The sequence below is a fragment of the Pseudophryne corroboree genome, chromosome 9, assembly GCF_028390025.1.
Source record: "Pseudophryne corroboree isolate aPseCor3 chromosome 9, aPseCor3.hap2, whole genome shotgun sequence".
Lineage (NCBI taxonomy): Eukaryota > Metazoa > Chordata > Amphibia > Anura > Myobatrachidae > Pseudophryne > Pseudophryne corroboree.
Window position 1 is genome coordinate 98,291,800 of NC_086452.1, and position 14,507 is coordinate 98,306,306.

The following is a 14,507-nucleotide window of genomic DNA, read 5'->3' on the forward strand; positions in this document are numbered from 1 at the left end:
TGTAAACCTTAGTTTTTTCTGTTCTCCCTGATAAATTATTCTACCTAAACTTTTGTTAGTTTTTCAATGTTGATATTGACATAATGATAGTTATTTAGCTGATGCATATTCAGTTACTGTGCTATGGAATCAGCATAGGTGACATGGGCTAGAAATCAACAAGGCTCTGGGCTTTTTTCCCCGCAGTTATAATGCAACTCAAAAAAATGCCCTTTTGGGCAATTCCTTTGCTATGACAACGGACCTTCCGCTAGTGTCCTCATCCCTAAGCCTATCTGTCTTGTCACATAATTTGTATGGGCAATAAGAATAATAAATCTGTAATATTCATTTGGCTGTATTAGTTCCCACCGTTCAGTAAGAACCCTGTACATCCAATTCAAAAGGGACTTCAGGGGAGCCTCTGTAATCCTCTCTGAATACCATCACCGAGTTAGAAACAATAGAGCATTTCAGGCAGGCAGAAGCCTATCATTTGTAGCCTTGCATTGACAGTGGTCATACGCTTACAGACACTGGGCAGCAGTGAGCCACAGTAACTTTAAAGACCTAGATCCTGCTCAATTAAGAGCGTTTAAAAATAAAATGATGAAGGGAGGGGGGTTCCAGGAGAGTGAACCAATCCGCTGACTTGATCATGTTTAGGTTTCTTTAGTGTATTATAATCTCCTAATAACTTGTCCTGCTGTCCTTTGTACGGTAAGTGACTTTATTTTAGTGTTCATACTGTTCCTGTTTATGTACATTGTAAGGCACTGTGGGGTGGTCTTCAGTTTGCCAGCTGTCGGGATCCCAGCGTCCAGTATACCGGCGCTGGAATCCCGACAGACAGCATACCGACACTTTTTCTCCCTCTTGGGGGTCCACGACCCCCCTGGTGGGAGAATAGATAACGTAGCGCGCCACTGTGCTGCAGCGTGGCAAGCCCGCAAGGGGCTCTTTCGCGCTCGCCACGCTGTTGGGATTATGGGAGCCCGGCCGCCGGCATACCCTACTACACCCGCACTGTGAACCCATATAAATAAAGGATAATTATTAAAAGTAACTAAACACAATGGTACAAACAATTACTTACTTGATTTGATAACTTCAAAGATGCTGCTACTTAACAATGACAATATTTTAATAATTCACCAAAGATGCAATGAAAAAACCCCCAAAACAACCTTTAATTCCTGTGGAACATATTAGAGATTGCCAAGTAAGCCCCAAAAACACGAGGAGTTTGACATTTATAGTTCTTTTAGTATTGAAATGTGGCACTACCACATGGCCCTTTGAATGCCAGACATCTGGCAGTGATCTGCTAGATGGCGGAATACTATTCGGCTCAAACGCCAACGTCTCTTTACACCACGCGGCCGGGAAGTGAGTACGCATCGGTTTCGGATTCTCACCGGACAACTGTCTTTGGGCAGTGCAGCAATTTCCTTATCAGCTACTTCCTGCAAGACAAAATGAATGTTTGAAGGGATTTCACAAAAGAACGCGCACAGTTTGGTTACATGTAGACAAATGGATCAGATAAACACCTCTGATAATACTTGACGACTGTAGGAAAATGCTCATGTGGTACTAATGTATTGAAACGGATTAATAACACTAGTTAAGATCAGGTGGTTTTGCCAAGATTGTGCACTGCTGTCTACACCAATCTCCTTTAGCCTATCACACTAACACTTACTTTTACAGTAATCTAGAACCATGCATTAATTTGCTGAAAACACTACATTTCTACTCTCCAAGATTCCAGGTGACAGATACATCTTTCAAAGGCTTCAATGATCATTATTCCTTAAAAGAACTACAAGTTAAAGAAACACATGACTCAGGAAGTCAGTATACCCGCACTGTGCTCTATGGGACTAGGAAGATAACTAGGTGGAGAGTAGATTTTTTAAAAATTTGACTTATGTGATGCTGGAGTCACCTGAGCGACGGAATGTAATCCTTGTTTTAAAGAACAGACATTAATCTCATATACAGGTTGAGTATCCCATATCCAAATATTCCGAAATATGGACTTTTTTGAGTGAGAGTGAAATAATGAAACCTTTGTTTTTTGATGGCTCAATGTACACAAACTTTGTTTAATACACAAAGTTATTAAAAATATTGTATTAAATGACCTTCAGGCTGTGTGTATAAGGTGTACATGAAACATAAATGAATTGTGTGAATGTAGACACACTTTGTTTAATGCACAAAGTTATAAAAAATATTGGCTAAAATGACCTTCAGGCTGTGTATATATAATATAAATGCATTCTGTGCTTAGATTTAGGTCCCATCACCATGATATCTCATTATGGTATGCAATTATTCCAAAATACGGAAAAATCCCATATCCAAAATACCCCTGGTCCCGAGCATTTTGGATAAGGGAGACTCAACCTGTACTTGTAAATAATCTATTGATAAAAATGGGACATCTACAGCCTAAAGTATCTGGCTAGATTATTATAATGTGAACTCATTAGTAAATGGCTATATGAGAAGAAGATAGTTTCCCGGCTCCCGGGATTCCGGCGGCCAAGATACCGATGCTGGAATCCTGACAGCCAACGGAAACCCGGCGGTCAGAATCCTAACCGGGGGCCTCGAATCCCCACTCGGGGTGGTCTGCGCCCCCCCCCCCCCCCCCCCTCCTGAGGGAGAATAAATTAGTGTGGCGAGTCAGCGAGGGGATTCACGCTGCGCTCGCCGTCAGCATCCCATACTGTATCCAGCTAGATAGTGTATTTACTAAAATAGGAAATTAAAGGAACTAAATGAAATAGGCTGCTGAAAATAAGAGAGACACTTGTCCTTCCACACTCGGCAGAAATACCTGAAGTTCCTTAGGCAGGATATTGTTTTTCCGCAATGCGTTGATCCTTAGCCTTTCATCGGCATATTCATAAGCCATCTTCCTTCTCTTCACATCCCGCCACATTCGCCAGTCTACATAGAAACCTCTCACTTGTTGTGAGGACGTCACTGGTGGCAAAGAAAGCAACTACAAAGAAAAAGGCAAGCCACAGTTAATATGCACAAACAGTACATGTGGTTATGTGCATTTACCAGGGTTTAATAATGTCCCTATATAAATATTTACACTGCTGGCTTCTCAAAATACCCAAGTGCGGCATGACTTGTACTGTGTGATGCGGCACAATCTGATATATTGTCTAATGACAAATTCACTGTCAAGTAACAATAACCTTTACAGAAACAGAACCCTCACCCAGATTTGGGTAAAGAATTATACTACACCGACAGCCTTTAAGACACCAGTGTCCAACAACCTTTATCATTATAGTAGCATACATACCTTTTGCGCAGCGGCATAATAAACTCAGTCTTCACCGCCACAGATCAAGCATTGTGACTGACATATTCCTGGAGCAATAGTGCTGATTAATCTCTTATGGTGCCCACACATGGTGTTATTTGTGCTAGGTGCGATCTGAGCCTATACAATGTGTGCTATGCGATTTGGACTAAGTGGTATGCGATTTGAACTACACCCAATTTTGAACTACACTACAATATTATTATTATCCTTTATATGGCGCCACAAGGGATCCGCAGCGCCTATTACACAGTACATAATCAAATGAGCAAACAAGAAAACCGCACTTACAGTACAAGACAACATAAGACAGATATAGAAAACCCGGGGATAGGTGCCATCAAAGGGAGTATGGAGTATAAGATAGTGTAAGTAAGAAAAGGAAAGGCACATGAGGAAATCTAAAAGGTGAGGAGCTAACAGACCGGGGTGACACAGAAGAGGTAGACAGTGAGCATAGACAAGGGGGTTAGGAGGAGAGTTAAGTCATTTCAAGAAATCGGTGGTATCCTTTACATAATTAGGATGTTTCATTAGAAACAGAGAATTTGACGGCAGATAAGAACCACTTGGCCCATCTAGTCTGCCCTTTTTTTTTGTCCTTTAGGCAATCTCAACCCTTTTTGAATCTTAATTCTTTGTAAGGATATTCATATGCCTATCCCAGGCATGTTTCAATTGCTCTACAGTCTTAGCCTCTACCACCTCTGATGGGAGGCTATTCCACTTATCCACTACCCTTTCTGTGAAGTAATTTTTCCTTACATTTCCCCTGAACCTCCCCCCCTCCAGTCTCAGTGTATGTCCTTGAGTTCTAATACTTCTCTTCCTTTGAAGAAGGTTTCCCTCCTGAACTTTGTGAAGACCCTTGATGTATATGAAAGTTTCTATCATGTCCCCCCTTTTCCCTTTTCTCCTCCAAACTATACATGTTAAGATCTTTTAGCCTTTTCGGGTAAGTTTTGTGATGTAGGCCATGCACCATTTTAGTTGCCCTTCTTTGTACACTCTAACGTATTTATATCCTTCTGGAGATATGGTCTCCAGGACTGGAAACAGTATTCCAGATGGGGCCGTACCAATGACCTATACAGCGGCATTATCACTTCTTTTTTCCTGCTACTGATTCCTCTCCCTATGCAACCAAGCATCTGACTTGCCTTTCTCATTGCTTTGTTGCATTGCATTCCTGCCTTCAAGTCACTTGAAATAGTGACTCCTAAATCCCTTTCCTCCTCAGTAGTTTCCATTATAGTACCCTTGATACTTTAGCCTTTGGGTTTTTGAAACCCAAGTGCATGATTTTGCATTTTTTAGCATTAAACTGTAGTGGCCCCGATCTTGACCATTTCTCAAGCCTGCCTAGGTTATCAATCATTTGTTTTACCCCTCCCGGTGTGTCTACCCTGTTGCATATCTTTGTATCATCTGCAAAAAGGCATACCTTCCCTTCAATACCATTTGCAATGTCACCAACAAAGATATTAAAGAGAACTGGACCAAGTACAGATCCCTGGGGTACTCCACTGGTAACACTTTCCTCCATAGAGTGCACTCCATTAACTACAACTGTCTGTTTCCTATCCTGCAACCAGTTTCTTATCCATTTAACTGTTTTATAATCCACCCCCACGCTTTCAAGTTTATTTAGCAGTCTGCGATGCGGGACAGTGTCAAATGCCTTACTAAAGTCTAGATATGCTACATGTACAGCTCCTCCTTGATCTATTATTTTCGTCACAGAGTCAAAAAAGTCAATAAGATTTGTTTGGCATGATCTCCCACCAGTAAATCCATGCTGTTTTGGATCCTGGAAGTTGTTTGATTTAAGATATTCCACAACTCTTTCTTTTAATAGTTTTTCCATTACTTTCCCCACTACTGATGTAAGGCTTACTGGTCTGTAGTTACCTGCTTCCACTCTTGTGCAGTGGAACTACATTTGCTCTTTTCCAGTCTTCTGGAATGGCACCTGTACTTAAGAGACTGGTTAAATAATTCTGTTAAAGGTGTAACCAGCACATCTATTAGCTCTTTGAGTATCCTTGGGTGTATCCCATCTGGTCCCATTGATTTATCCACTTTTAGTTTTGAAAGTTCTGCTAGGACCTTCTCCTCTGTAAATGTATTTTCATCTACCATATTTTTATGAATGTCCTTGCAACTTAACTGTGGCCCCATCCCTTCTTCTGTAGTAAATACTGAGCAAAAATAATTATTTAGGTGATCTGCTATTGCCTTGTCTCCCTCCACCAAATGCTCACTCTGTCTTAAGTCTTATTATTCCTCCATTTCATTTTCTCCTTTCACTTATATACTTAATAAAAAGAGTTGGTTTGGTAAAGAAGCGGGTCTTGAGAGCCTGTTTGAAGTTTTGTAGAGAGGTGGAGAGTCGGATGGGGAGAGGTAGAGAATTCCAGAGATGTGTAATGTATGTTATGTACCTGACTGCACATACTATTTTGCCTTGCGATACTGACTATGCGGGAGCACGCATCACAAAGGAAAATAAATACGGTGCAATTTTAACTGGACGCGATGCGAATTGATCTAAAAAGATCAAATCACACTCAATAAATCGCACAGTGTGTGAGCACCATAAGAACAGCACTAATATACCAGGGACTTGAAAGTCACACCACTATACTGTATATAAGTAAATAACAGGGTGAAGTCATTATATAGACACTGTCAAAATGTCAACACCTGCAGAATGTTGCCATGTTTACAATATTGACATTCTGCATGGGCCCGAGGTGGGTGTGGGGGTTTATGGTTAAGAACTAGGGGGAGGGTTACATTTGGAAGATAGCTATACACACTGCTGTAACTGAGGCAGGTCCAGCTGGAAGTCACCCTCAGCTGACAATCGGACCAACAAGACACCGCTGTAGCCACCATCCTGGTAAGTCACCACTAGAAGACCACCAGGAATGGTTTTGTTGACAGTCTAATCATGTTGACAATTCATCAGCGTCAACATGTTGAATACATTGTATATGCTGACAAAAAAATAAATGAACACGTAAATTACATGTATGAACAGAGTGTAACATAGTTGTTGCCAAGTATGTACGAGTTTTGTCCTTACAGCACATGCAAGTCTCCTGTCACTGCATTATACGACTGCTAGCTCTCGCTACAAATCAGGGTCCCCCCCAAGTGCTCCAATGTCTGTTTACTTATTTAATATTGCTGTGCCAGCTTTCTCTGACTACCACCACGCAGGTGTTACAGACAGCAAAAAGTCTTACCAGTCCAACAGCCTCTGTTACTTGGGGAGGAAGGCACCAAGCCTTTTAGCTAGCATTTATCAAATACATTCCATAAAATGATATGGAGCTGACTGGTTGCTACGGGCAACTTCTCTTCTCCTTAGAATTTGTGATACATCACCCCCTTGGTCCCACCTGTTGCAGAGAACTTTACCCAGTATGTTTTTATTGTCTGGCATGGGTCAGACCTCCTTGGTGCCATAGTCTATGCCACAGGTTCTCAAACTCGGTCCTCAGGACCCCACACGGTTCATGTTTTGCAGGTCACCTGTAGATTTTTAAAATGTGACAGTTGGTGATACACAGTGCAGCTGCTGGGTGACATGGAAAACGTGAACCGTGTGGGGTCCTGAGGACCGAGTTTGAGAACCACTGGTCTATGCTGATGACAAAAAAAAAGCACATTTGTGCAGCACATCCTTCTCCATGTGCCAGTGATGCACAGTCTGTGGGGGGGGGGGGGGGGGGGGGTAAAATAAATATACATTTATAAAAAACCAAAACAAACAAAGCAGGATGAGGAAAAAAAATAATAACAAAGAGAGGTCAGTTATACATAATAAATGGAGAGAACGCTCTGCATACAGATGGAGGACGGGAATTTTGTTTTTTATTTTTGTTGTTTCTCCTCTTTGCACTATGACCAATTGCCCATCTCACACCTGGCAGCACTACACAAAGAAAAATAACAACAACCATACAGGCCAAAGAGCACCACAGCAGGACAGTAATACCAACTGATCTGGGGAGATGTATCAAACCTAAGAGAGATAAAGTGGAGAAATTGCCCATAGCAACTTCATCACATCTCCCCTTATTTAGGATCCTAACATACAAAGAGTGCGCACTGGGAGACAAAAGCTAATAGGTGATTTACCGAAGACCACAGTCATTGTGTATGACGGCTGGAGAGCTGGGTGGTTGGATTTTACAACTAAGAGATGAGCGACCTACGGGTCTTGAAGCTCTGACAACTAACGCAGGCAAGCCGAGATCCCCACTTTTAGCACTTCCCCGGTGCTTCCTACTAACCTGCCGGGCACCGCGCAGCATTGACCCCAGCACGGACGCCGCCATCTTGCCTCTGATAGTTTCTGATGTCAATTCAAACGGATGCAACTTTATTGTACAAGCAGTACAGTGTGCCGCTAGCCTGCTGAGAATGTTTACCAGGTCAGCTCTGCATTGCGCAATACATGCTGCTTGGGTGAACACATTACTAAACTAACAGCACTTGTTGCTTGAAAGTGTAATTTAAACGAGGCTGAAGTTAGCTTCTTATTCGGCCAGCTTCTTATTCACTTCTTATTCGGCTCCAGCTTCTTATTCACTTCTTATTCGGCTCCAGCTTCTTATTCAGAAATTATTATATTAAAATAAATTAAATAAGGATAGATCACTAAGTTAACAGTGCATAAACTTCAAATAATGTCCCTTACACCAATTTACATGACATTTTGCAATAAACAAAAATGATTTAGGCATGAAAATGGTGGTAAAGCAGGCACAGACACCAGATTTCATCATTTTGAATAAGAAGCTGTAGCTGTGCAAGGGTTAAACAGCGTTGGTCAAAAGATTTGACACTTGAACCTCACACAGGGTGGTCACTTACATATCACCCACTTGCAGTTTGTCTTGACCAACAAGCATTTGGGCATGAAAATGGTGGTAAAGCGGGCACAGACCCCAGATTTCATCATTTTGAATAAGAAGCTGTAGCTGTGCAAGGGTTAAACAGCGTTGGTCAAAACATTTGACACTTGAAACTCACACAGGGTGGTCACTTACATATCACCCACTTGCAAGTTGCCTTGACCAACAAGCATTTGGGCATGAAAATGGTGGTAAAGCGGGCACAGACACCAGATTTCATAATTTTGAATAAGAAGCTGTAGCTGTGCAAGGGTTAAACAGCGTTGGTCAAAAGATTTGATACTTGAACCTCACACAGGGTGGTCACTTACATATCACCCACTTGCAGTTTGTCTTGACCAACAAGCATTTGGGCATGAAAATGGTGGTAAAGCGGGCACAGACACCAGATTTCATCATTTTGAATAAGAAGCTGTAGTTGTGCAAGGGTTAAACAGCGTTGGTCAAAAGATTTGACACTTGAAACTCACACAGGGTGGTCACTTACATATCACCCACTTGCAGTTTGTCTTGACCAACTAGCATTTGGGCATGAAAATGGTGGTAAAGCGGGCACAGACACCAGATTTCATCATTTTGAATAAGAAGCTGTAGCTGTGCAAGGGTTAAACAGCGTTGGTCAACAGATTTGATACTTGAAACTCACACAGGGTGGTCACTTACATATCACCCACTTGCAGTTTGTCTTGACCAACAAGCATTTGGGCATGAAAATGGTGGTAAAGCGGGCACAGACACCAGATTTCATCATTTTGAATAAGAAGCTGTAGCTGTGCAAGGGTTAAACAGCGTTGGTCATAAGATTTGACACTTGAACCTCACTCAGGGTGGTCACTTACATATCACCCACTTGCAGTTTGTCTTGACCAACAAGCATTTGGGCATGAAAATGGTGGTAAAGCGGGCACAGACACCAGATTTCATCATTTTGAATAAGAAGCTGAAGTTGTGCAAGGGTTAAACAGCATTGGTCAACAGATTTGACACTTGAAACTCACACAGGGTGGTCACTTACATATCACCCACTTGCAATTTGCCTTGACCAACAAGCATTTGGGCATGAAAATGGTGGTAAAGCGGGCAAAGACACCAGATTTCATCATTTTGAATAAGAAGCTGTAGCTGTGCAAGGGTTAAACAGCATTGGTCAAAAGATTTGACACTTGAACCTCACACAGGGTGGTCACTTACATATCATTCACTTGCAGTTTGTCTTGACCAACAAGCATTTGGGCATGAAAATGGCGGTAAAGCGGGCAAAGACACCAGATTTCATCATTTTGAATAAGAAGCTGTAGCTGTGCAAGGGTTAAACAGCGTTGGTCAAAAGATTTGACACTTGAAACTCACACAGGGTGGTCACTTACATATCAACCACTTGCAGTTTGTCTTGACCAACAAGCATTTGGGCATGAAAATGGTGGTAAAGCGGGCACAGACACCAGATTTCATCATTTTGAATAAGAAGCTGTAGTTGTGCAAGGGTTAAACAGCGTTGGTCAACAGATTTGACACTTGAAACTCACAGAGGGTGGTCACTTACATATCACCCACTTGCAATTTGCCTTGACCAACAGGCATTTGGGCATGAAAATGGTGGTAAAGCGGGCACAGATACCAGATTTCATCATTTTGAATAAGAAGCTGTAGCTGTGCAAGGGTTAAACAGCGTTGGTCAACAGATTTGACACTTGAAACTCACACAGGGTGGTCACTTACATATCACCCACTTGCAAGTTGCCTTGACCAACAAGCATTTGGGCATGAAAATGGTGGTAAAGCGGGCACAGACACCAGATTTCATCATTTTGAATAAGAAGCTGTAGTTGTGCAAGGGTTAAACAGCGTTGGTCAACAGATTTGACACTTGAAACTCACACAGGGTGGTCACTTACATATAACCCACTTGCAATTTGCCTTGACCAACAAGCATTTGGGCATGAAAATGGTGGTAAAGCGGGCACAGACACCAGATTTCATCATTTTGAATAAGAAGCTGTAGTTGATAGTGATGTGCACCGGACATTTTTCGGGTTTTGTGTTTTGGCTTTGAATTCGGTTCCGCGGGCGTGTTTTGGATTCGGACGCGTTTTGGCAAAACTTCCCTGAAAATTTTTTGTCGGATTCGGGTGTGTTTTGGATTCGGGTTTTTTTTAAAAAAAAAAACCCCTGAAAAACAGCTGAAATCATAAAATTTGGGGGTAATTTCGATCCCATAGTATTATTAACCTCAATAACCATAATTTCCACTCATTTCCAGTCTATTCTGAACACATCACACCTCACAATATTGGGGGTCATTCCGAGTTGTTCGCTCTGTATTTTTTTCTCGCAACGGAGCGATTAGTCGCTAATGCGCATGCGCAATGTCCGCTGTGCGACTGCACCAAGTAAATTTGCTATGCAGTTAGGTATTTTACTCACGGCATTACAAGGTTTTTTCTTCGTTCTGGTGATCGTAATGTGATTGACAGGAAGTGGGTGTTTCTGGGCGGAAACTGGCCGTTTTATGGGTGTGTGCGAAAAAACGCTACCGTTTCTGGGAAAAACGCGGGAGTGGCTGGAGAAACGGAGGAGTGTCTGGGCGAACGCTGGGTGTGTTTGTGACGTCAAACCAGGAACGAAACTGACTGAACTGATCGCAGATGCCGAGTAAGTCTGGAGCTACTCAGAAACTGCTAAGAAGTGTCTATTCGCAATTCTGCTAATCGTTCGTTCGCAATTTTGATAAGCTAAGATTCACTCCCAGTAGGCGGCGGCTTAGCGTGTGCAAAGCTGCTAAAAGCAGCTTGCGAGCGAACAACTCGGAATGACCCCCATTATTTTTAGTCCTAAAATTTGCACCGAGGTCGCTGGATGACTAAGCTAAGCGACCCAAGTGGCCGACACAAACACCTGGCCTATCTAGGAGTGGAACTGCAGTGTCAGACAGGATGGCACTTAAAAAAATAGTCCCCAAACAGCACATGATGCAAAGAAAAAAAGAGGTGCACCAAGGTCGCTGGATGGCTAAGCTAAGCGACCCAAGTGGCCGACACAAACACCTGGCCCATCTAGGAGTGGCACTGCAGTGTCAGACAGGGTGGCAGATTATAAAAATTGTCCCCAAACAGCACATGATGCAAAGAAAAAAAGAGGCGCAATGAGGTAGCTGTGTGACTAAGCTAAGCGACCCAAGTGGCCGACACAAACACCTGGCCCATCTAGGAGTGGCACTGCAGTGTCAGACAGGATGGCAGATTAAAAAAATTGTCCCCAAACAGCACATGATGCAAAGAAAAAAAGAGGTGCACCAAGGTCGCTGGATGGCTAAGCTAAGCGACCCAAGTGCACTGCAGTTTTCTAGCGAGAGGATGAGTGCTTCCATCCTCATGTGAAGTTGAACCACTAGCCATGAACATAGGCCAGGCCCTCAGCCGTTCCTTGCCACTCCGTGTCGTAAATGGCACATTGGCAAGTTTACGCTTCTCCTCAGACGATTTTGATTTAGATTTTTGGGTCATTTTACTGAACTTTATTTTTTTGGATGTTACATGCTCTCTACTATGACATTGGTCATCGGCCTTGGCAGACGACGTTGATGGCATTTCATCGTCTCGGCCATGACTAGTGGCAGCAGCTTCAGCACGAGGTAGAAGTGGATCTTGATCTTTCCCTATTTTACCCTCCACATTTTTGTTCTCCAATTTTTAATGTGTGGAATTATATGCCAGTAATATATCAATAGCAATGGCCTACTACTATATATACTGCGCACAAAAACTTAAATGCACCACAGGTATGGATGGCTAGTATACTTGACGACACAGAGGTAGGTAGAGCAGTGGCCTACTGTACCGTACTGCTATATATTATATACTGGTGGTCAGCAAAATTATGCACTGTCCTACTACTATATATATACTGCGCACAAAAACTTAAATGCACCACAGGTATGGATGGATAGTATACATGACGACACAGAGGTAGGTAGAGCAGTGGCCTACTGTACCATACTGCTATATATTATATACTGGTGGTCAGCAAAATTATGCACTGTCCTACTACTATATATATACTGTGCACAAAAACTTAAATGCACCACAGGTATGGATGGATAGTATACTTGACGACACAGAGTTAGGTAGAGCAGTGGCCTACTGTACCGTACTGCTATTATATACTGGTGGTCAGCAAAATTATGCACTGTACTCCTATATACTACAATGCAGCACAGATATGGAGCGTTTTTCAGGCAGAGAACGTATAATACTGGTGGTCACTGGTCAGCAAAACTCTGCACTGTCCTCCTCCTATATAATACTGGTGGTCCCCAGTCCCCACAATAAAGCACACTGAGCACAGATATTTGCAGCACACTGAGCACAGATATGGAGCGTTTTTCAGGCAGAGAACGTATAATACTGGTGGTCACTGGTCAGCAAAACTCTGCACTGTCCTCCTCCTATATAATACTGGTGGTCCCCAGTCCCCACAATAAAGCACACTGAGCACAGATATGGAGCGTTTTTCAGGCAGAGAACGTAGATATTTGCAGCACACTGAGCACAGATATTTGCAGCACACTGAGCACAGATATTTGCAGCTCACTGAGCACAGATATTTGCAGCACACTGAGCACAGATATTTGCAGCACACTGAGCACAGATATTTGCAGCTCACTGAGCACAGATATTTGCAGCACACTGAACAAACTAAGAGAACGCCAGCCACTTCCTCTCCCTATCATCTCCAATGCACGAGTGAAAATGGCGGCGACGCGCGGCTCCTTATATAGAATACGAATCTCGCGAGAATCCGACAGCGGGATGATGACGTTCGGGCGCGCTCGGGTTAACCGAGCAAGGCGGGAGGATCCGAGTTTGCCTCGGAACCGTGTAAAATGGGTGAAGTTCGGGGGGCTTCGGATTCCGAGGAACCGAACCCGCTCATCACTATGCAGAACTACAGCTTCTTATTCAAAATGATGAAATCTGGTATCTGTGCCCGCTTTACCACTATTTTCATGCCCAAATGCTTGTTGGTCAATGCAAATTGCAAGTGGGTGATATGTAAGTGACCACCCTGTGTGAGTTTCAAGTGTCAAATCTGTTGACCAACGCTGTTTAACCCTTGTACAGCTACAGCTTCTTATTCAAAATGATGAAATCTGGTGTCTGTGCCCGCCTTGCCACCATTTTCATGCCCAAATGTTTGTTGGTCAAGGCAAATTGCAAGTGGGTGATATGTAAGTGACCACCCTGTGTGAGTTTCAAGTGTCAAATCTGTTGACCAATGCTGTTTAACCCTTGCACAACTACAGCTTCTTATTCAAAATTATGAAATCTGGTGTCTGTGCCCGCTTTACCACCATTGTAATGCCCAAATGCTTGTTGGTCAAGGCAACTTGCAAGTGGGTGATATGTAAGTGACCACCCTGTGTGAGTTTCAAGTGTCAAATGTTTTGACCAACGCTGTTTAACCCTTGCACAGCTACAGCTTCTTATTCAAAATGATGAAATCTGGTGTCTGTGCCCGCTTTACCACCATTTTCATGCCCAAATGCTTGTTGGTCAAGGCAACTTGCAAGTGGGTGATATGTAAGTGACCACCCTGTGTGAGTTTCAAGTTTCAAATCTTTTGACCAACGCTGTTTAACCCTTGCACAGCTACAGCTTCTTATTCAAAATGATGAAATCTGGTGTCTGTGCCCGCTTTACCACCATTTTCATGCCCAAATGCTTGTTGGTCAAGACAAACTGCAAGTGGGTGATATGTAAGTGACCACCCTGTGTGAGTTTCAAGTGTCAAATCTTTTGACCAACGCTGTTTAACCCTTGCACAGCTACAGCTTCTTATTCAAAATGATGAAATCTGGTGTCTGTGCCCACTTTACCACCATTTTCATGCCCAAATGCTTGTTGGTCAAGACAAACTGCAAGTGGGTGATATGTAAGTGACCACCCTGTGTGAGGTTCAAGTATCAAATCTTTTGACCAACGCTGTTTAACCCTTGCACAGCTACAGCTTCTTATTCAAAATGATGAAATCTGGTGTCTGTGCCCGCTTTACCACCATTTTCATGCCCAAATGCTTGTTGGTCAAGGCAACTTGCAAGTGGGTGATATGTAAGTGACCACCCTGTGTGAGTTTCAAGTGTCAAATGTTTTGACCAACGCTGTTTAACCCTTGCACAGCTACAGCTTCTTATTCAAAATGATGAAATCTGGTATCTGTGCCCGCTTTACCACCATTTTCATGCC

General features: G+C 42.9%; 1 protein-coding gene across 1 annotated transcript; it reads right to left on the minus strand.

Annotated features, from left to right (window-relative positions):
* Nucleotides 1-1,105: 1,105 nt before the first annotated feature.
* MRPS14 (mitochondrial ribosomal protein S14) lies at nucleotides 1,106-7,748 on the minus strand. Its single transcript, XM_063939691.1, has 3 exons — nucleotides 7,642-7,748; nucleotides 2,831-2,998; nucleotides 1,106-1,445 (listed from the first exon to the last, which is right to left on the minus strand). Exons 1-3 carry the CDS (start codon nucleotides 7,684-7,686, stop codon nucleotides 1,263-1,265), a joined length of 396 nt encoding a protein of 131 aa, XP_063795761.1. The 5' UTR covers nucleotides 7,687-7,748; the 3' UTR covers nucleotides 1,106-1,262.
* Between the last annotated feature and the right edge of the window lie 6,759 nt (nucleotides 7,749-14,507).

What these genes read in the sequence shown, in the direction of transcription:
- MRPS14 (XM_063939691.1), bottom strand. Translation starts at nt 7,686, where the DNA reads ATGGCGGCGTCCGTGCTGGGGTCAATGCTGCGCGGTGCCCGGCAG. An exon ending in TGCTGCGCGGTGCCCGGCAG is followed by an intron (nt 2,999 to 7,641) that starts GTTAGTAGGAAG and finishes TTTTCTTTGTAG; the next exon opens with TTGCTTTCTTTGCCACCAGT. An exon ending in TCCTGCCTAAGGAACTTCAG is followed by an intron (nt 1,446 to 2,830) that starts GTATTTCTGCCG and finishes TTTGTCTTGCAG; the next exon opens with GAAGTAGCTGATAAGGAAAT.